Source organism: Thunnus thynnus, chromosome 5, assembly GCF_963924715.1.
Source record: "Thunnus thynnus chromosome 5, fThuThy2.1, whole genome shotgun sequence".
NCBI lineage: Eukaryota > Metazoa > Chordata > Actinopteri > Scombriformes > Scombridae > Thunnus > Thunnus thynnus.
The window spans coordinates 32,867,579-32,889,491 of NC_089521.1; the positions used below are offsets into that span (position 1 = coordinate 32,867,579).

General features: G+C 39.7%; 1 protein-coding gene across 1 annotated transcript in view; it reads right to left on the reverse strand.

The window, feature by feature from the left end:
• The window catches only part of LOC137183648 (RNA-binding Raly-like protein), a 67,773-nt gene continuing 45,860 nt past the window's right edge, over nt 1-21,913 (reverse strand). The window contains exons 4-8 of the mRNA XM_067590842.1: nt 11,338-11,531; nt 8,422-8,535; nt 5,702-5,853; nt 3,956-4,007; nt 1-2,704 (exon numbers count right to left, since the gene is read on the reverse strand). Of these exons, the coding sequence (XP_067446943.1) occupies nt 3,969-4,007; nt 5,702-5,853; nt 8,422-8,535; nt 11,338-11,531 (499 nt within the window). The 3' untranslated portion in view covers nt 1-2,704; nt 3,956-3,968. The remainder of the gene's footprint in view (nt 2,705-3,955; nt 4,008-5,701; nt 5,854-8,421; nt 8,536-11,337; nt 11,532-21,913) is intronic.

The window sequence follows — 21,913 nt, forward strand, 5'->3', positions numbered from 1 at the left end:
TCCAACCAAACGTCTATTTTATGAAAAATACCTTTACTACACTTACATTGAAATAGATTACATTCAGCATTGAGGACAAACACAAAAACACCAACAGCAGAAACTACAGTGAAGCCAAATGAAGTGTCATATTGTCATATTTACAAAATTATTCTGTATCTGCAGTTACAGGATTTCTTATTAAAACATTTTAGTGTCACTTTTTAAAAGTTTGAAATAATGTATTAAGTATAAAGAGCCACTATTGTACACTTAAATATTTTCAAGAGTCTTTTTTTTTTTTTTTTTTAACCCAACAGATATTTTACATGAACGCCCTCAACATATTTACAGTCAGTAACAGTTGTCCATATTGGCCGGCTGGGAAAAGATGCTATAGAGGACAAGTCAGTGTTTGACTTGGTGACAGTTGTTCTAAACAGACTGTGCTCTCCATAAAACCAGTCACCCAAAATCTGGTAAAATGAACATGATCATAAAATAAAGCAAGATATGACAGTGGTGGCGCATCTAAAAACAAGAATTGGTATGACATTGGATCACTGCAGCAGAACGTAATGGTGTAAACACACTGAATATTATAAACTTAATGTGTAATATATACTTAATTGCATTGTCTCAATAAAAATACAATGCAGCACAAAAGCTTAATTGTCATTTAATGGTGCGATGGGGCCACTAAAAATGATATGGTGTGGATATCTTAAAACAGGAATGCTACACAGTTAGCGCATTGTTTTCATGCTAAAAATGTATTAGATGTTCGGGTACCAGAATCCAGTACAAGGCTTTATAACCTGTCAGGGGAAATACTGGGGCAATACTGGTACTTTACCTTCAGTCTCCAGCTGACGATGCTGATAAATTTTCTTCTGGGAGTAAAGTTCATTGATTGAACCTGGATAAAACCTAATGCTAACCTCGACCAAGCTGTTTTAGCTGCTAACCTGAACAAAACTTTTTATTTGCCAAACTTATCTGTAAACTGATCTGAACCAAACTAATTGTCTGCTAAATCTGTTAGCTAACTTAAATTAAACTGTTTAAGCTGCTAAATTGTGTCATTAGCTTAAGTTTAGCCTCTGAACTGTTACCTTTCCTAAACCAAATTGTGTTATCTGTTAAACTTTGTTAGAAAACTGAGGTCCATTATTTTATCTGCCAAACTGATCCATTATGTTAGTTGACCAAACTATTAAAGCTGCTAAACTGTTCTGTTAGCTCAACTGTAGCAAACTGTTTTAGCTACTGAACTGTCAGCTAACTTGAATCAACTTGTTTTATCAGCTAAACTGATTAGTTAGCAAACCCGAAGCAAATTTGTTTAAGCTGCCAAACTGATCTGTTAGCTCACCTAAAGCTGCTAAACTGTTCCGTTAGCTTAATTGTAGCAAACTGCTTTAGCTACTGAACTAGCTAACCTAGACCAAAATGTTTTTTCTGCTAAACTGATCCACTAGATAACCTAAACCAAACTGTAAACTGATCTGTTAGCTAACCTGTTTTAAGTGCCAAATAAACAAAGAAGTAACCGATACAAAATTCTTTCAGATACTAATTAACCTAAACCAAACTGCAGATTGTTTGAACTGCAAAATTGAACTGAAACCTTAAACCTAACCTTCAACCTGTACCAAACTGTTTTACTTGATAAATTAAATCTGTCCAAACAAGCTAATAAATGGAACTGTCAGCTTTATGGGACAGACTGCTAAAAATGTCGCAATCATTAATCTAATAATATCACAGAGGAAAAATGCAATCTCCCCATTTATATCCACTACATGTAATTTTTATTTCAGGAAATTGTTAGAGACTGTCTATATTTCACTTCGTACATGACTTCCTGAGTGAATCAAACAGTGTCATTCAGAGAGTCATAAAACTGCGATCACTGGGCCTTTAATGCAGAACTGTAATGCAGATCTGTACACAGCTGGTCACATAATGAAAACAAGCTTGATGAAAATAAACCGTTTGATAAGGAGCTGCCAGCTGCTGCCACATTTACTTTATTAACATTGATCAGAGTGGAGTCCAACATGGGAAGCAAGATTATGGTGATAAATGGGGCCAAAATTACCCTTTTTAGTAAGGAAAATGTTTTTTTTTTTTCAATCTGGGTGTAATTTATACAGTAAAATAGTCTAAATTATAGAATATTGTAACATAAAGATTTTAGGGACCAATCGTATTTGTGTGACAATTACTAGAAATATTCCAAATAACTCATAAATTAAATGCTTATTTAGGTAGGTGCACTATTCGTTTTAAGATGTTGGGGCACTAAAGTTAAATTAAATAAATTGCTCACATAAAGTCTCAAGTCTTTGCAAGCTTTTAGAGCATACTGAAATGACTGTAATTCAAATCAATGGCTGCCTGAAATGTGGGAAACCATCTAAAAACTACATAAAACCACAGATAAGGGTGGTTTTTAAAAAACACAAGTTCAGCTATATTGTCCCATGTGTTCGTACTTTAGCACGGATCACCAAAATAAGCAATCTAACCCCAGTGGGGATTTTGTTTTCATTGTGGACTGGAAACCAAAACCCGAGATGGTGTAACAGAATAAAAATGAAACTGACAGTGACGGACAGATTCAGGCGAGTCAGTCCAATGCAGTTCATGTTGCCAACGCCTCGTTGAAGCATCTTTCATCCCAGCTGTCACCAACCGCACCGTCTGTTTCTGGAAGGATCTGGAAAGCGAACAGGAGAGGAGTCTGAAACAAGATGTCTTTGGGTCTCTGGGACACAAACAGAGACTAAGAAGTATGAAAAATTACCATATAGGCAAAAGACCTTACTGTATATCAATACAAACAATACATTTCAATTACAGAATTTGTCTGTTTTCCAAAACCATCAACACCACTGTTAAAAAATAATGATTTTTGATGTGACAACGCTGTGGTTCAGGTCTGGTCAGGTTTAGGGAAAGATCATGGTTTGGTATAAAATGATCACTTTGTTAAGGTTAGAGAAACATGTGGTGGGTTAAAGTTACCACGTCCTTATAGTTAAGCCACCTTTGTTGTCATGGCTGCAATAATAACTACGGTGTTAAGGTTAGGGCACAATCATAGTTACGCTTATTGAAAAACGTTGAAAGATGCAACATATGTGTATTAATCCACCAATGAAAATAATCCCCAACAATTGCACTCCTGTTTGAGCAATGGTTAGCAAAAACTGCAGTGCTCAGCTGATTTAGGAGATTTTTGAGTAAGAGGCCTAAGAGCTAAATGCTAACATTTGCATGCTAAAATATTCACAATAAAAATGTTAACATGCTGATGCTTAGAAGGTAATGCTTACCATATTCAACACTTTAACTTAGCATTTGAGCATGCAATCATTTGCTAATTAGCACAAAGCATAGCTGAGGCTGATGGGAATGTCATTAGTTTTGCAGGTATTTGGTCATAAACCAATGATGCTAGATGAAAAGTCAGGTGATCAAGTTTTGACACTTCATCATGAGGGGAACATGAATACCAAATTTCACGACAATCCGTCCAATAGTAGCCAATAGTTGTTGAGATTTCCCTCTAAAAAAATGTAAACTTCATGGTGGTGCAAGAGGAAATATCAGGGAATCACCAAGTAATTGGGATTCATCCTCTGAATGTACCAATTTTAGGTGGTGCTAGAGGAAAGGTCAAGGGACACCAAAGGATTTAGCAAGCTAAATTTAAACTATATATTGTGAGCTGTTGTGTATTCATAGGAACCAATGGACCTAGAGCTGAGTGCCACAGTTGAAGAAGGGAAGTCAGAAATTATTGAGACACAGACAGACATATGGTTGGGTTTGGTCATTTACAGTAATGGCATTTGTTAACTATGTGAAAAATATAGACTATGACACCAGCTTCATCCTTTAATGGGCTAAAACATCTAAAACCGCTGCTCTGGTTCTTTGAAGCGTCCAGTGTGAGAGTTCATACCTGAGCTGCAGCATCACAGGTCGTCTTCCAGATCAGACTGATGCTGCTTTATCTGGAAACAGAGGAAGAAGCTCTTAACGAGACAGTGGGTCAATAAAAACACACCTCCTCCTCCTCCTCCTCCTCCTCCTCCTCATCATCATCATCATAACTGCAGCCTCATCTCCACTGGAAGTAATTTATCCCCACACTCTACAAAAAGGCTAATTTTGTGTTCATAGTAACACACTTGTGTTGCACATACACACACACAGACAAAGGGTAATTACAAATACACTCTCCTTTATTCACACACACTCGGTTCCTTCATGGCAGGGAACAATGCAGCAGATTCAGGGCCAGTCTGTTCTCTGCCTCCGCTCAGATTAATGAGGCAGCTTCGCTCTGTCTGGCAGGTAGGAAACCTGCAGGCTAATTCTATATCATTATGTTTCCCTGTAAAGAAACAGCAAACAGCACTGACAGCACCGTTCCCCTGCTCGGCTGATCTGCTTCATACCAGTGAGGTGCTGAATGAAAAGGTGCTGCAAGGCAACGGAAGACATGTCGTCCACCACAGATTATAGAAACTGTCTCTTTGCAACTGTGTGCAGTGTGGAGAAATGAGACAGGTTATGTGAAAGTCTCCGAGATATTCTTCATAACGGAGGTGAACGTACAGACTGAGGAAGTTATGGACTGAGGCAGGTTAATAGTCTCTACCCTGATTTCAGTGTTTCATCTGAGCTGATAGGAGTTGGTGTTAATAATGGATTATCCACAAGAGGGCAGTATTACATAACCTTCTACAGTGGAGATGGTGGTAGTTACCCTGTGGGGTGCAGATTAGGGTGTACCATAGTGAGTTACAGTATATATTACATGGGAGAAGTCGAAAGGTATTTGGAGTATGTTATCCTACGGTAATAGTTGGAGGGTAGTAGGGGTAGTTACTGACTATCTAGAGGTTTTAAAGGGACATACTGTATGTACCCTGTGGGCCTATTAAGGGTATATATTTACATTGTGCAGTAGCTGTAGGATATGCAGTATATACCCTGTAGGGGTAGCTCTGTGGGTATTAGGGGTATACACATTTACCATGCGGGAGTATAGCCTATTTACCCTTTGGGCATAATAGGTGTATATATTTACCCTGTGGGGGTAGTAGGGGTATATATTTACACTGCTGGGGTAATAGGAGTATATATTTACCCTGCTGGGGCAGTAGGAGTATATATTTACCCTGTTGGGGTAGTAGGAGTATATATTTACCCTGTTGGGGTAGTAGTGGTATATATTTACCCTGCTGGGATAGTAGTGGTATATATTTACCCTGTTGGGGTAGTAGGGGTATATATTTACCCTGTGGGGGTAGTAGGGGTATATATTTACCCTGTTGGGATAGTAGGGGTATATATTTACCCTGTTGGGGTAGTAGGGGTACATATTAACCCTGTGAAGATAGTTGGTGTATCTATTTGACCTGTGGGGGCAGTAGGGGTATATATTTACCCTGTGTGGGTAGTAGGGGTATATATTTACCCTGTTGGGATAGTAGGGGTATATATTTACCCTGTTGGGGCAGTAGGGGTATATATTTACCCTGTTGGGGCAGTAGGGGTATGTATTTACCCTGTTGGGGTAGTAGGGGTATATATTTATCCTGTGGGGGTAGTAGGGGTATATATTTACCGTGTTGGGGTAGTAGTGGTATATATTTGCCCTGTTGGGGTAGCTGTTGGGGTAGTAGGGGTATATATTTACCCTGTGGGGGTAGCTGTGGGGGTAGTAGTGCTGGTAATGCAGCGGCTCGTCCTCGCTGGCCTCTCCTGGTTCAGGACTTTCTCTCTCCAGACTGCTGACTGAACCTCGGTGAGGAGAATCCGACATACTGGGCTCCCTGCTCTGAGGACACTCTGACACACACACACACACACACACACACACAGACATCAGTATTGTTGTCATTGTGAGGACCATCACTGACATCATGTTTATTCTCCGACTGAATAAGAAAATTGCTGCATTTTACCCGGCAGGTGTTTTGACCATGAAAGCTACTTCGGAGCAGGATGTGAACTCTGCTCTGGATTCAGTCTTTTATGGGACGTTTCATTTGATTCCTCGCAGGGAGAGCCGATCTATCACCTCAGCGGGACGTGTCTTATAAACACGGGAGCTTGGCTCATAGACTTCACTTTATTTTACAACTTAATCATGAGTTTGTTCTCATCTATTGTGAGAGTTATACGGCCAATGACATAAAGTAGGAAACGGTCGTATTTGGTGTAGGTTCACATAAAAAACACAGCTGACTGTTTTGACGCGTGTCATATGCCCCTGGTGTGTTTTTGGACTTTTTTAGACTAGTTCTACCTTTTACAGATGGACCTCCTTCTCTTGTTCTATGCTGTCTTTGTATAGATTTATATATGTTTAGTATGGACACCAAATTTCAGGGAAGCTAATATATCCCTATAGTTTCATTATTGTGGCAAACTCATCAATCGAGAAGTAGGCGTGAATTTCAGAAAGTTGGTTTTGGAAAGTCAAACAGAAAAATGGTCAGACACTGTCTGTCAAGCAGTTCTCTTATACCAACCATAACCAAGCAGCAGCTCCCACATCTTGAAGCTAAAGTCCCTTAAAGTACCATCAACGGCCTCTAGATGCTCCAACTGACTCCCATTCAAAAAGCCTCAACTTCTCTCTAGAAATACTGAGTCAGTCATTGTTTTCAATGAGTCATTCTGGTCTCAATCTCTAAATTCAGGCCCTCTAATAAATGTGCTGGTGGTCATTTTGGAAATTAATGCTCTGTTAATAAATTTGAAGACTTATAGTAACTTTGATGTCTGCCGTGTGGGCGTTGATTGACAGCTGTGATTGACAGTTGGCTCACCTGCTGCTCCCTCCGGCTCCGGGACTCACACTGAGTCGGACTTCCGGAGCTTCTGTTTAAAGAGTAAACTTTTCTCCAGACTTGTAGTTTGACTATAAAGACCCACACATCAACAAAATCATTGCCTGTGGGGTTTCAGATATGGAATCTGTGACATTGTTGGGTTCATCTACCTGTTAAATTAATGGATGTTTGGCTTTCAGACATAAGTTTTCAACCCCTTTATTGCAGCAGTTTTCTAATTCTAGTGTCAAAAAAATCAGTAAAGACTGTCAACATGTCACTTTGGATAATTTCCTCATCTATTTATCCTCTCGAGGAAATTTTCTTCTTCCAAGGTAGAGAAATAAAACCAACACACACACACACACAGACAGACAGACAGTGGGTCGACGACAAGATAACTCCTGAGCGCTGAAGGGGAGCTTATGAAAGGTTATGAGGCCGGTGTTTATTGCTGTTTACCTCGCTGTCATAATCCACGCTCCACTGGCAGCAGTTCTGTCATTGAACCATTACTCACAGATGCAGCGTGATAGCGGATCACATCTGATGGTAAACACACACACACACACACACACTCTCTCTCTCTCCGCATCACCGAACGCCACAGTGTGTGAGTCCCCGACAAATCACTTGCAATAATAAACCCCAGTTCAGTCATTCTCCAGGTGGATTAAACCTGGATCAGACCTGGATATTAAACTGATATTGTTTCTTTTTGTTTATTAAAATCTGTTGCATGATGGACATGATTCACTTTGACAGATTGCTAGATTATTAACACCGGCTGGGATTCCTCTCCCACACATCCAAGACTACAGATGCATACAAAACAACAAAGTGTTGTTTGGTACAACTGTCACGTAAGCATCTCGCTAACTTTTGAGCCACAAGCAAGGATTTAGTTGAATTTGTTGGTTCCTGTTGGTCTTCACCATCATTTTTTTGACTCCCCTTACTGGTCATTGCACCTTGACTACTCTCTCTGACTGTATGACATCCAGTGTGTGCTACAGGCATAAACTGATGCATGTGAAAGGGTGTGTGTTGCACTTTAATGTATATGCTAAAGCTACATGTCCCAGCAATAAGTCAGCATCTAGTCAGGAGCTCCATCGTTCATCATATATTACAGGGTAGAGCTAGTTAGCCTGAATGTTCTAGTACAGCAGATAGTTATTTCTTTCTAACATACCCTCACTCAACCGCTTACTATTGATTACACCTAATAATTTCCCCTAATTGAACACCTAATCCATGTACATAATAATGATAGGCAGCTAATTAACCAATAAAAATGTATCTACATCTTTGTTCTGTAATGTAATGACTGAAAAACACTTTTTCCTCTCAGTATATCCTAAATATTGAGTAGTAGCTAAAAATGTACTCTCTCCCAAATCCAAAGTCAAGCTCTGAAGTCAAAGAGTCTTTATGGCTCCAAATCTGGAGGTTTGGTCTCAGCAGAGTCGTAAAAATGTCTGTCAGATTTTACAAAATGGAACAAACACAAAGCAACAGCGAGTAAACACACACACACAGACAGACAGGAAGCCGTCCAGCTGCTCGCCGTTTCTACCTGAGCAGTCCTTCCTCTGTCTGTCCATCTTGTCTACGCAGTCCAGCAGGCCGTCGATCTGAACCTTGATCACCGTCAGCTCCCTCTTTATGGCCAGAAGCTCCGCCATCTTCACTGCAGAGAGACAGAGAAAATAATTTAAGATAGAGGGGGCAGGGGGGTGATACACTATATGGCCAAAAGTATGTGGACACCCCTTCAGGATGAACTGTGAGCCAGACTTTATCACCCAAAATCGATGAGTGCGTTAACATGCACATGAGTACTGTTGTTTTGATCACACTCTGGACATCTCGGCCCTTCATTTCTCTACCAACAGAGAACGTTGAGAAACCTGGATCAAGTGTTTACATGCCACACATCCTGGTTTCTATTGGAGTACTAGCATAGCATATCAAGGTTTCTCCAAACTGGGAAATGATGTTAACATGTGCAGCACATAACTGGGATACTAATACGCATGTAAACACACTCATAATTTGTCAAGTGTCTCTTAAAACAACAGTCAGGAGCCCAATTGAACAGTGAAACCTGTTTTTCTTGCTGTAATCATTCCTCCTGTTCATACTGACCATTAGAAGATCCCTTCATAATGACCTTACAATGGAAGTGATGGAGGACAAAAATGTATTTCAAAGTTTATCTGAAGCTAATATGAAGCTTCCAAATGAGTCAAATCAAGTAGATATCTTTCAACGTTACAGTCTTTTTAGTGCCAAAGTTCCTCTTTTTGTTACTATACTTCCACCTGCAGCTCAACAGGGAAACACTGTCCGAGGAAACACAAAGAGGGAATTTGATGCTAAAAAGACTGTAAATGTGTCAGATATCCACTTGATATGACTAACTCAGACTGCTGAAGCCTTTAATGTTCTTGTGGTTGGTTCCAACATGGTGTATTTTCTTTTAGTTATCCATTGGACCGGGACAAACACACCCAACAACAACAACATCCTGCAGATCAACATCCCAGATTCTTCATGTATGTTGATGTCTTTTAGGAGTATTTCCCTTTATAAGCTAGCTTGAAAAACAGTTTGGACCAGAGTCTAGTTTCACAGCTCCATGCAGAGGAAAATGTCATCCTGTGATCCCTGCAGTCATCAAGCTTGTAGTCCTGCATCATCAATTACTCCGAGCGCTGCACTCCCACCTCCTTCCACCACAGAAGACTGTGCCCTCGCTGTGCTCTGTAATGGACCGCCGGCGCCACCTAAAGCACCAAACGACCCTGAAAACTACTTCACTCCTGAAAGCTTTTCGACCTCGGAAGCTTGCAAAGGCAATCTAATTTCCTCGTGATGGGGCGCAGTAAAAACTATTAAGGCTTGTAATAAACTAGTATAAACAATTCTTATTTGCCATGCACTATTAACTCAGTCTAATTGCGAGCCCTGATAGGCTCGGCTAGGTTATAGCGGGGAGGAGAGCCCCGTGGTACAGAAGCTTTTAATGAAGAGACCATCTGGCACCCCTCCACACGCCTCCTCTCCGGTACCCCCGGGGCCCTACCACCCGAGCCAAGCCGTCACACAGGCAACATGAACAAGATTTCAGAGCAGAAAGATCCTCGGAGTGCAGACTTTAACAATTTCAAAAAAGAAAATATTACAGCAGCAAACGTGAACATCCAGGCCGAGGCTTTTGTGTGAGTTGGAAATTTAAAAGCTGTTAATTTGAGAGGGTCGAGGTGTTAAACACTCCTGCGTGTCGACCTCTGCCATCAGCGGGGGTCCTGGTGTCTCAGCCGTCATCGGTTAAAAGCTTTTTAACATTCAAACACACACAACTGCCTGAACACAACGCACCCGCGCTCATAATATTTATATTCGTCCTTTAAACTCAACAGCGTTACGGTCATAACCCCGGTTAAAATTAATTCATTTGGTTAAACGATCATGTGGATAAAACTCTTTGTGCTCAAATAAAAACGAGAGCGTTCAAAATAATCTAAATCATCTAAATCAAGTTTCTGGAAAGTTGTGGAGATAAGAGACCAAACATGTAGTTACCGTGGACAGAAGAATGGACTCGATGCCTCTTAATGGGCGTTTTACAGGAAATTGCAGGAAGTTTGGACTCATTCTGACTTTTTTTGTGATGATAAACTCCAAAATATACAGCTCCAGTTTATTTTGGGGATGTAATTTTCTGGCTTTTGCACAAAAATAGGTGCTTGTTAAACTTATTTCCTGCAATTCCTCACAGTTTTGCAGACGGTTTTAGTTGCGGGTGCTGGACTCAGGTCTTGTAATGTGTCTTTTTTTTGTTTCTTCAAGGTGTTTGATGATGAGTGAGGTGATTGGCAGTGCTGATGGGGAAGCACCAGCACTCTTGTCAAAGAAGAGGAGAATCAGTGGAGAAAAAAAAAAAAAAAAAAGAGTTCTTATTGGATGTAGTTTTACCACAATTTAGAGGATGAAGAAGACAAGAAGTGGACAGAAATCAATGAAGCCCTAAAAATTTCATGTAGGTATCAAGCTGTGTTTTGTTGATTCTGTTTTCTTTTTCCCCTTTGGGTTCCTAGAAGCCAAAGAGGAGCTGAAGTTAAAAAGAATCTGTGAAAGATCCCCATTGGAGGGAAACGTGTGATGTTGCACGATTCACCGCTGGCGTTTCCAACAGACAGACATGTTTATTTCCTGCCATAAATGATTTGATTGATTAAATGATTTTGCTGCTATGAGAGCCTTTTGAGGTACTTGTACTTTACTTTATACTTCCACTCCACTACATTTCAGAGGGAAATATCGTACTTTCTACTCCACTACATTTATTTGACAGCTTTAGTACATTTCATGGATATGTTCCCCAACGTTTGGCCTGATGGAGACACTAAAGGAACGTTCAGGGTGACAACAGTAACATTTGTGAAAATATGGACGTCGTCATGTTGATAAAAAAATTTTATCTTACATTTGGCGTTGCTGCTGCCGGAGGAGGAGGAGGTGGCGTGCGTATTGTTGCTCCTGCTGGACGCTCTGCTGCTCTTCATCCTCAGAGCTGCTGTGGAAGAGGAAGAAGAGGAGGAGGAGGATGAAGGGCGGGTGCGTTTGATGGGACTGGGATCCACCGGGACGGAGGTGGGGACGCGCTGGTAGTCAAACACCCTGAAAAACACACACAAACATACGCATACACATCATCAAAGACGGCGCAGACATGAGTCCCATGATGCATCACTGCCTGAGGCTCCGCAGCAACATGCTGCTCGTTTGTGTCGCGGCTGTTTTATTACTGTAATGAAGTGGAGGGTAATTTATGTCATGAATAGATTTAATCTTTATGTTTGTGAACTGAGGAGCAGTTCAGTTTGTGGGGTGAGTCTGTGAAGTGATTCATGTAGTTTAACAGGAAGTACAAAGGATGCACATGTGCCTCTCAGAACTACTGCGCTCATTAACGTTGATATTTTCTTTGCTTTTGACCGAAGGAATAAAATAAATCCACCACAAGACATGTTGTGGGCAGAATGACTCTCCTTTTTTTAAAGGATAAGTCTGGTGATACTCTATATTTCTCTTACTTTTAAAATATCCCATCCCGTGTTCCAGCTGTCTGTTGGTGGAGGTTTGGTTACACCGCAATTTAATGTTTTAAAACATGATTTTACCAGCTGATAACTGCAGGAAGAGACAGCCGGAGAGTTAAAGAACTACAGAACAAAATGTGATTTCTGCTGTTTTTGTGGCTGCCGGCAGCGTTTCCTCCTGCGGACAGTCACAGACGGAGAGATTTCCTCCAGCAGGTCAACGCTGCTGTTAGCTGCTGAAGCTAAAACTGTCTTCATGTGAAAATAAACCAAGACAGGTTTATTTAAATATGTAAAGGTTCTATATGTAGGATTGTGAAGCAATTTATGTGTATTAATCGTTTTCATTGCCAATGAGTGAACAGGTAGTAATGTAACATAAAAAATGAGACCTTCCCCGACTTTCTCAGTTGTCTGTATCAGCCTGTGGATGTGAGGACCTAGGCAGGATTTTCCACGACAATCCAACGGAAGTGACATTCCCGAGTGCCTTGCCTCGCATGCCTGTTGCCTTGCGAACAACAGGCATCTACCACAACAAAAACGGTGCTATCTGACCAAAAACACCCTGCAGATATTAGCTCTCCAGCTAATGAAACAGCTAGCTGCCTCCGTCAACCGCTACACATTTCACAATAAAACACCCCCGCAATAACATGTCATCAGCATTATTTCCTAAACAAAGGAGCAGATCATAGCTTACTCCTTTTGTTTTTCCTGTTGGCAGTCCAAAGGTCGTAATAAGCACACATGTCACAACTAAACCACAGCTCGTTACAGCTCACTGAGCCTACTGGTGCTGAGTAAACATGGTCGGGTCAGGTTCAGGTGGTTGATTAACACATATTTGTTTGAGTTGTGCAGTTCAGATTGGCTCTCAGCGGCCAGCGGCCACAGCGCAGCAGGAGCCCCTGTGTGAGTGTTTGTGTGTGAGCGAGCGAGCACACATACATACAGCAGGGGGTCTGACTGACTGGGAGTGAGAGCTGCTTTGCTGAAACACGGTGCAAAACGCAACGTTAGAGATGTTTTATGTAATTATGAGAAGTGTGAGCAAGGAAAAAGACATCACCTGCAATAATCTCACATGAGTGTGAGCACCAGGATGTTGACTGCAGCTCACTTAACGCCCACAGATGTCACTAATGAGAAGGGAATTCAGATTCTTACATATTGAACCTTTAAATGTCTTCCTCTCATTACTATTATTGTTATCATTTTTCTCTGCTGTCACTGAGCAACTCCTGTCTCACACATCCACGCCAACCCCCGGTTGTAGTTAGGCTCAGACCTGCAGATGAAGTTAATTATTATAAAAGTATTAAAATGATCTATAAGGAAATTAATTGAGAATGAAAGCTCCGTCATTATTATGTAGCTGCAGCTGAAAGTCAACTGAAAGTGAATTTGGTCTTAAACGTGCAGCACAGCTGTTACCTCTGCTGTGAGTTACCTGCTCGAGGTGAGCCGAAACTCTTTGAAGGACAGAGTGATTTATCTTATAAAAACGGAGAACTGGCACTGATTTCATTTCATCAAATAATCCGACATTCTCTCCCTTTAGAGTTCCCAGCGTATCCCTTTTTCTAACAGGCGTCGCTGCTTGCTGACACAGTTTCCTCCCACGGTTGTTGTGGTCTGATAGAGTGTGTTGTGCTACGGGTGAGAGCTGACTGACAGCTCCAATTTGATGCAGCGAGCGATAGAGGAGGCGACGGGGAAGACGACGAGCAGCCTTTCCTCTCCCTGTCAACCTCTGCTGTCTATCACAGCAGCCATCAACAGCTGGAGGAGGATCGACTTGCAGGGGAACGCACTCCATCTCTTTCACTGTCACACCAATAAACGTGCATAAACATACACCTGCACTCACCCACTCGGCTCGTTTCAATAGATGCTTTAGCCGTACGAAAAAATACATTTACACTTCAAAAGGCCTGAGGAAAATGATAAACATACGTGCCGTGAAAAAATATGTAGCAGTGTTGGGGGATTTTCATGTTATTGTCTGAAATGAAAGACTTGAGGCTGCTCTGCTCTGTGGGTTAGAGGAATTCTCCGTGTGCTTGAGGTTTATGAGACGAGGATTGTCTGGAGCTCGATCAGATCTGGATTCAGCCGTATTTCTCAGCATAGTGAAACTGATGCTGCCAGTCAGAACATGTAAGCTCGAGTATAATACATGTGCTGTAAGTGAATTCAGATGAAGTCAACGGAGGAGCAATATCTGATGTGCCACAAGATGTGAGGAATTCAAACATGCATAACTCCCATATTTAACTATTTAAACTACTACCAAACCAGTAGTTTAAATAGTTCCATTAGTTTCACTATTAAACCGTTAATTTAATAGTGAAACCAGAGGTTCTCAGATCCTTTACTTCAGTAAAAGTACCAATACAGCAATATAAAAATACTGCATGAAAAATCCTACTTTAGTAAAAGTAATAGATTGAGGTAGTGATAAATTATTAATTATCAGTGACTCTGCAGCCCTCCTCGGCTTTACGGAGCTTTATAGTGAGTTTCAGCTCGTTGTTTGGCTGTTTAGCTGTTCTAGTTCACTCTCAGCGCTCTCATTGCGTCGTTTTCGGCCGCAGCAGGCAGCTGTTTTCAGAGAAAAAGCTCTAAAAATGCAGTTAAAGCAGGTTTGGATGCTGCAATATTTCTCAACTAAAGCTACCAACAGCTTGAACAATACATTTAGATCTTTACTGCCAAAATATTCTGAATATTTCAGCATCTCATACAGAGTTTTATTAAGCTTCTAAAATAATATTGTCATTGGAGACTGAATTGACCAATCTGATTAGAATATTTCTTATTAGAATCCCTCACAGACAACCAGGTCAATATTGATCAGTTCTACAATAAGTATGTAAAAACTCAACTCGCATTATGCTTGTTCATCATTTCAGACAGGACAAAAGCTTATTCTAGTAAAACAACAATAATGGCAACAGAGTAGCCTGAACCTAATTACTGTACAAACAACCAACAGTCAAAAGGTCAGAGGTCACAGATATTGATATGACCTTTGGAGGATGATGGATGATGAATGAATATTTTACTCATAAAAGACTTTCAGACTCATCTAATCATTATTTTGATATTGTTCATATTCTATTGTTTTCTTTAACACTTATATCAAATTAAAATATGACAATTTGCTCTGGTGTTCTTAAATCAATCAAGATAAAACCACATAGTTATAAAATATGTTTAAAGGGGACCCATTATGCTCATTTCCAGCTCTATATTTTTATTCTGGGACTCCACCAGAGTAGCTTTGCATGATTCACAGTTTAAAAAACTCCTTATTTATCTTATTTATCTACTGGTCCTTTATGCAGCCCCTCAGTTCAGCCTCTGTCTCTGAACAGGCAGTTTTAGCTCCTGTCTCTTTAATGCCCCGCCTCCTGATGAGCCCACTCTGTTCTGATTGGCCAGCTTTCAGGAAGTCTGCCGAGGGGCAGCCGTATCAGAGTGTTAAGTTACTGCTGATGAAAACCCAACATTTCCTACTTTACTGCTTCATATTAAAAGCTTTTAAATGACTAAATAACAGGAGATTTTTACTGTGAAGAATTTACAGGAAATGAAACGTGTTCTTGACCGAATTAGCAGAGCTTCATTAGCAGCACTATTTTTCAATAAGAACTGGTCAAAACAACAACATTTGGAGATATTTGGAGCTGTTTGTTGAGCAGATCAGTCAGAAATAATTCAGGGAGGAATAGTACAAGCAGAAACAGCCACAATGATGATGATGTTTGATGAAGAGTTCCAGACGACCAGCACAGCTTCAACAGGTAAACAACTTATTTTGTGTAATGGAGTCATGGCTCGGCGTGACTACCCTCAAAACAAATGGAAAACACCATAATGTTAGTGGTGCAGAGCAGTGAACTGGTGCACTGTGTGTGGAGCAGACGACCATATAAAGAAATCCGTCACAAGCTGACTTGAGCTCAGGCTGAAAGTAGAAAAAAACGTTGGAAACCGAGTGTTCAGAGCACAGGTCACAGGGATTACTGCTACATACGTTTACCTCATTATTTGACACTTTGGCCACATTTAATATGAACATCCGACATTGTAACATCATATATATGATGGAAAAGCATAATAGGTCCTCTTTAAACATTATGAACAAATTCAACAAAGAAAATCACACAAATTGCTAAATTAGGAAAATAGTTTTTTTTTTCTGTGAAATTTTGAAAAACTAATTAGCACTTTATGTTGTAAAACAAAGCAGACAACTTAAAGAATAATTTAAAGATCCCCTCCAGACATGTTTTAAGACATATAAGTAGAGCTGCAACGATTAGTCGATTAATTTATTAGTCAGTCAACAGAAAATTAATCGGCATGTAAATATGTACATACGTAAACATTTTTCATTTAAAGAGTTTAACTGTTGAATACAGGATGTCTCCTACTTCACTGAATAGTTCATTCTCAGTGTTTGTGCACCGGAGGCTTCAAGTTTCCACATACTGGACCACGACTGGCTCAGAACTAGTTGTGACGTCACAAATAAAGCTGGTAGGTAGACGTGTTAAACAGAGAAACTTTCCTCCTTCAGCGCATGAAAGAGAAAACAAACTCTGCACAGACATCATTATGCTCAGAGAAGAAAACAACATCCAACTGAAGGAAGAGGAAGAAAAACACATTTTTGAGTGGACGGAGACTTTAAGTTACGCATAAAGTTTCATCTGTCTCTGTGACTTTAAATCATTGCTGCAGAAACTTGTACACTCTCTCCTCTGGCTGCTGATGCTTTGAGATACTTTAGACTCTAGATGTTAATTATTCATTGTTTGCTAAATTACTTCTATCTATTTTTATGTTTTTTTATACTGCTCATAGTTTGTGTCTAGGATGTGATCCATTATATGATCATCAAAAGTTATTTTATTCATGATTTTATAATTTTATTTAATTGCATTTTTTGATTAAAGCTGATTTTGTGATATATTCAGTTATCTGTTCCTCCCACACATGAGAAAAGATATAAATCTCAATAAGCCTTAAATAAAATAAAAGATTCAACCCACTAAAATCAACCTTAATCATACACTTATATTATATATCCAAAAAAGAAAGTTTAAAAACACAGTTAATACAATTTTTAAGCTCTGTAAAAAAGTTTTCATAAAAGAGAGGTAGTGCAGAAGGCAAAAGAAAAGCTAAAAATACAGAAAACTCCTCTTTCAAAGGGAGCAGCACTATTGTCTCGTTAGTCAGAAACTCACTGCCTGCAGGTGTGACGGTGCCTGAGAGATCTGGTTTTATCCTTACGGAGGGTTTATTTTTATCTGCTTCTCATACACTTCAGTATTCCTGTTCTTATGAGGAACTGTGTGTAACAAACAACTTTTACTGCAGCGACAGAGAAGCACAGCAGCGGATCGACATGTGATCAGCAACTTTTTTGAGTTGATGTCGATTTGACACACTCAGACCTCCTGCTGTGTTCGTCGCTGCTGCAGCCTCAACACATCAGGATAACAGTGTGAGTGTGTGTGTGTGAAGAAGAGGTGTGTTTGTGTTGGTCAGGGTGGGGGGGGCTACTGTATGTTGCTAAGCTGATAATCCACAGGCCAGCAGATAATAAATATTTACAGGACGGCGGTGTTGACACGGCTGAGTTCCACAGCTTCACATCCAGTCTCAGTGTATACAGAACAGGGCAGCGACACTCACAAAACGCTCACAGGCGGGTTTCATTCTCCGGTAAAAAAAGGGGGAAAAAAAGAAAGTAAATAAAATACTTATTTGTTGAAGCTTTTCAGAGAATATTGAACTTCTGCTGGCTGGAAGGGTCAAATATTCATTTGCATCTGGACAAACACTGTTACAGTCCGACTGAAACACATCTAATCGTCTCTTTTTGCAGTCAAAAATGGTGTCAAGGTGTTTTTTTAAATGTATTGTTAAGAGTTTTGTATTATTTAAAGGAAGAAAGGTTCAATACAACCAATTAGTTCATTTGACTGTGGGACTCCAGAACAACACATAATTTTCTAATCTGGTGCCTCCATCAGCAGTAATCTGCAGAAAAACATCATTTGTCTGCTTTCTAAAACCGTCACACATCACTGTTAAACAATAATGATGTTTTGTGTGGTTCAGGTCTGGTTAGGTTTAGGGAAACATCACGGTTTGGGTTAAAATGATCACTTTGTTAAGGTTAGAGAAACTTGTGGTGGGTTAAAGTTACTACTTCCTTAAAGTTAGGCCACCTTCGTTGTCATGGCTACAATAATAACCACGGGGTTAAGGTAAGGGGACGATCGTAGTTTTAAAGAACTGTCCCAACTTGCAGTAGGAAACAGGAAATGAACAGCGTTGGGTTAAAGCCTCCATCCACCCTCCTCCTCTGAATGAGGAAATGTGTCCACGTATATATACGTCATCTGAGCTGAACCACTGCTCCACCTCACGGTTACTATGGTCACTCAAACGTAACTACATGTTGTTTTAGGGCGACTGCCATTATGACCTGTTATGACATTACAACAGTCTCTGTGCTACATATCTCTTGATTTTGTACTGAAGCTCTTTTAGAAATGTATAATTTAGTACAACAAACTACTCTCCAGACACTGAAAACATGATGTTGTTATTAGTCTTTGGAGCCGTTTCTAAACAAACTAATATGACCAAACTCTTCATGATGAAGGAACATGTGACCCAGTGCAGCGGTGTGACTCACTGATGTGTTTTTAATAGTTTTTGGACAACAGCGAAGGAATAAGATATATCAGACTTTGGATACACACACAATACTTGTTAGTAGATCAGTTCATTGTTGGTTTGGCTCCAAACATGACATTTGTTGACAATAAGAAAAATATAGAAAATTGCAGCCTGATCATTTTTGTTGTAGTTTTGTTGACACATCCGTCAAACCCGACCTCTGAGGACTTGTAACAACGTCACATTGTTTCCTCCTTTGCTCCCGACAAACAAGAGTTATAATTCCTGCAGTGACTTTGTCACTTGAATGTGATCAGATGTCGTTTTGGGGATTTGCTGAAACAACTGATGTTTTTCTTTTGAGGACATTTTCTTTATGAAATATACAAACTGAAATCACTGGAGGAACTCTATTTCTTAAAAAAAAAAAAAAAAAAAGGAAAAATGGAAAAACAGATTTTTTTGTACATTTCATGCCAAAGGAGGAATTAAAAATATATTTGTACCATCAATATTCAACTGTGTTTGAAATATTCTGAGTTTATTGAACTGTGACGGCTTTATTGTATCATACTGAACTATGAGCTCACTATATTGAACCGACCTCTACAGACTTCAGATCATCACAACTCAATGCCAGAAAGAAGCAAAGAGAGAAGAAACAAATAAAAGTTCTGGATTATACAAGAATTTAAATGACTGTACAGCAGTATGTGAGAGGAAATAACATCAATATGTGTTAAAACAGACAGAAACTGAACGAAAAGTGTGTGTTTAACTGTGTGTGTGTGTGTGAATTTATACTAAACTGAACTGAATTAAAATGACTGATGCAGGAAATGAAGTGTGTTTGTGTCTAACTAAACATTTTTAAATAAATTACAGTCAATTAAAATAGTCCTGATGCAGAAAATGGGAAAGCAGAAATGTGTGTGTGTGTGTGTGTGTGTGTATGTGTGTGTGTGTGTGTGTGTGTTTACAAGCTGCTTCAATCACTTTTGACTTTTTTTGTTTACAAAGCTTTTTGTTTTTGCATTTAACTTTATAACTTTATCAATTTTCTCATCTTTCCTCTCATTAATGTGACATTCAGATTACAGAGCAGATCGGCTGCAGGGATGAAATGATTTAACAGAACGGAGGTAAAAATGAGTCTGATGGAGGAAGAGGAGGTGAGAGAGGACAGGAGAAATGAGAGACAAAGGAAGGAGAAACTTGGAAGAGAAAACTGAGTTTAAAGAGGGTTAGTGTTCATCTGGCACCTTATTTTGATTTAGTTGTAGTCTTTTAACAAAAATGTACATTAGTTTTGTCTGTTTGCACCACAGAGTTTGCCCAGACGTATCAAGTAATCAAGTAACATTTATCTTACTTAAATATTGCAACAATAGTGTGAGTCCCGGAGCCGGCGAGAGACATCAAAGCTAATATAAGTCCTCAAATCTTATTAACGGAGCAATAATTTCCAAAATGACCACCAGCACACTTATTAGAGGGCCTGAATTTAGAGACTGAGACCAGAATGACTCATTGAAAACAATGACTGACTCAGTATTTCTGGAGAGAAGTTGAGGCTTTCTGAATGGGAGTCAGTTGGTACTATAACGTGCTTCCATATTTACTTCAGCTTCTGATTGGTTTGAACAGAAAACGCTGCTGATTATTCTCTCACATGTCCACTAAAACACTGCTCATCGTCTGGATTTATCTTGAGGGGAGAAGCTCAAACATGGGAAAACATTGTGATATTTCTTTAGTGAACATCTAGAGGAAGATTTAGATGGTCGACTGCCAGCGTTAATCGGCACTGACCCGTTCCTTCTGATAGCAACAGAAGTACTGGAAGTAATGTTAGCTTGATAATGTTATGTTAGCTTAGCTTTTTATGAATTTGGCCCTGCTGTGTGTGTTTGTTTGTTTCTTTATTATTACGCCACTTAAACCCTAAATTTGACCCCTTGAACATGCTCAAAAACTCACCAAATTTGGCAAGCACATCAGGTCTGGTGAATAATTTGATAAAATATAAAAATTAACCCCTAAAGTGCCGAAATGTGCTCACTAGCGCCACCTAATGGCCGCCACGGCCCGTAGGAATGTCGTAGAGAGATCAAACCAAAACTCAATTATTCGTCTCATCAAGACCTACAAATCATACACCGACACCCCTGACCTAAATCAAACAGGAAGTCCGCAATCTCATTTTCAAAATAAGACTTTGCCCCAATTTTGGGGGCGTTAATGGTATCAGCTTTAAACTTTAATACATGACTTATGACACTGTGCTGAAAAAAAGTTGTAAAAACTTGTAATAACTTGAACGGTTTGGATTTTATAAGCCCTGAAAGTTGCAGTGCCACATCACCCTTACAATGTAAAGCAATGGGGAGGCAATCTATGGGCACATGTAAATTCAAGATTTGTAGATCAAAGTCTCGTGACTCATTTAAAGTTCAAATGAAGTTTGTATCTAAAACTATGTGGAAACAGTAAATGTTCAAAAAGGTGTGGGTTCGCTCACACTCTCCATTCAAATATATGAGTATTTTTCTGTGTCCAGCTGCAGTTACTTATTGTCTCTACACACCTGACAGTACACATTGCAATCAAACTTTCAAAATAAAAGCACACCACACTTGTAAGAAATATCACTCATTTTTAAAAAGCAAAATGATCTGATCCCGACGGGCGAGAGTGCGAGGTGCCGACCAACACTGCTTGCAGCTTTAATTTTTTTTGCTGCTTCTTGTCTAATTCTCAGAGGATTGTAGATGAATTTAGTCCATAAATCTGTAACGTCAGATAACATTACTGACAGAAACAGAACGTTACTGGATGAAGATGCTTCTCATTGGAGCAACGGGTCAAACAGCTAAATCAACTTCTGAACAAGAGATATAATTGGCTGCTGGAGGAAACTGTTTTACTGATCAGGAGCTACAGTGTTTGATTCCACAGATGCTTCTTCAATAAAACTTCACATTCAAATAGTCACCAGTTCATTCGTCCATTCATCTATCTGTATTTTTTATTGTGAAGCATATGTGCAGTAAGAATACAGAATTTTCTGGAGTGGATATAACGCTTCATTTCAAATGTATGACAATAAAAGACAAAGAGTACAATGGAGGGGGGGGCAAAAAGCATAACAAGACAAAAAAACACAACATCATGGACCCTCCAACTCTTTGCAATATGTCATAAATAAAGGAAATATTATATCTATATTCTACTATACAGTCTCTCAGA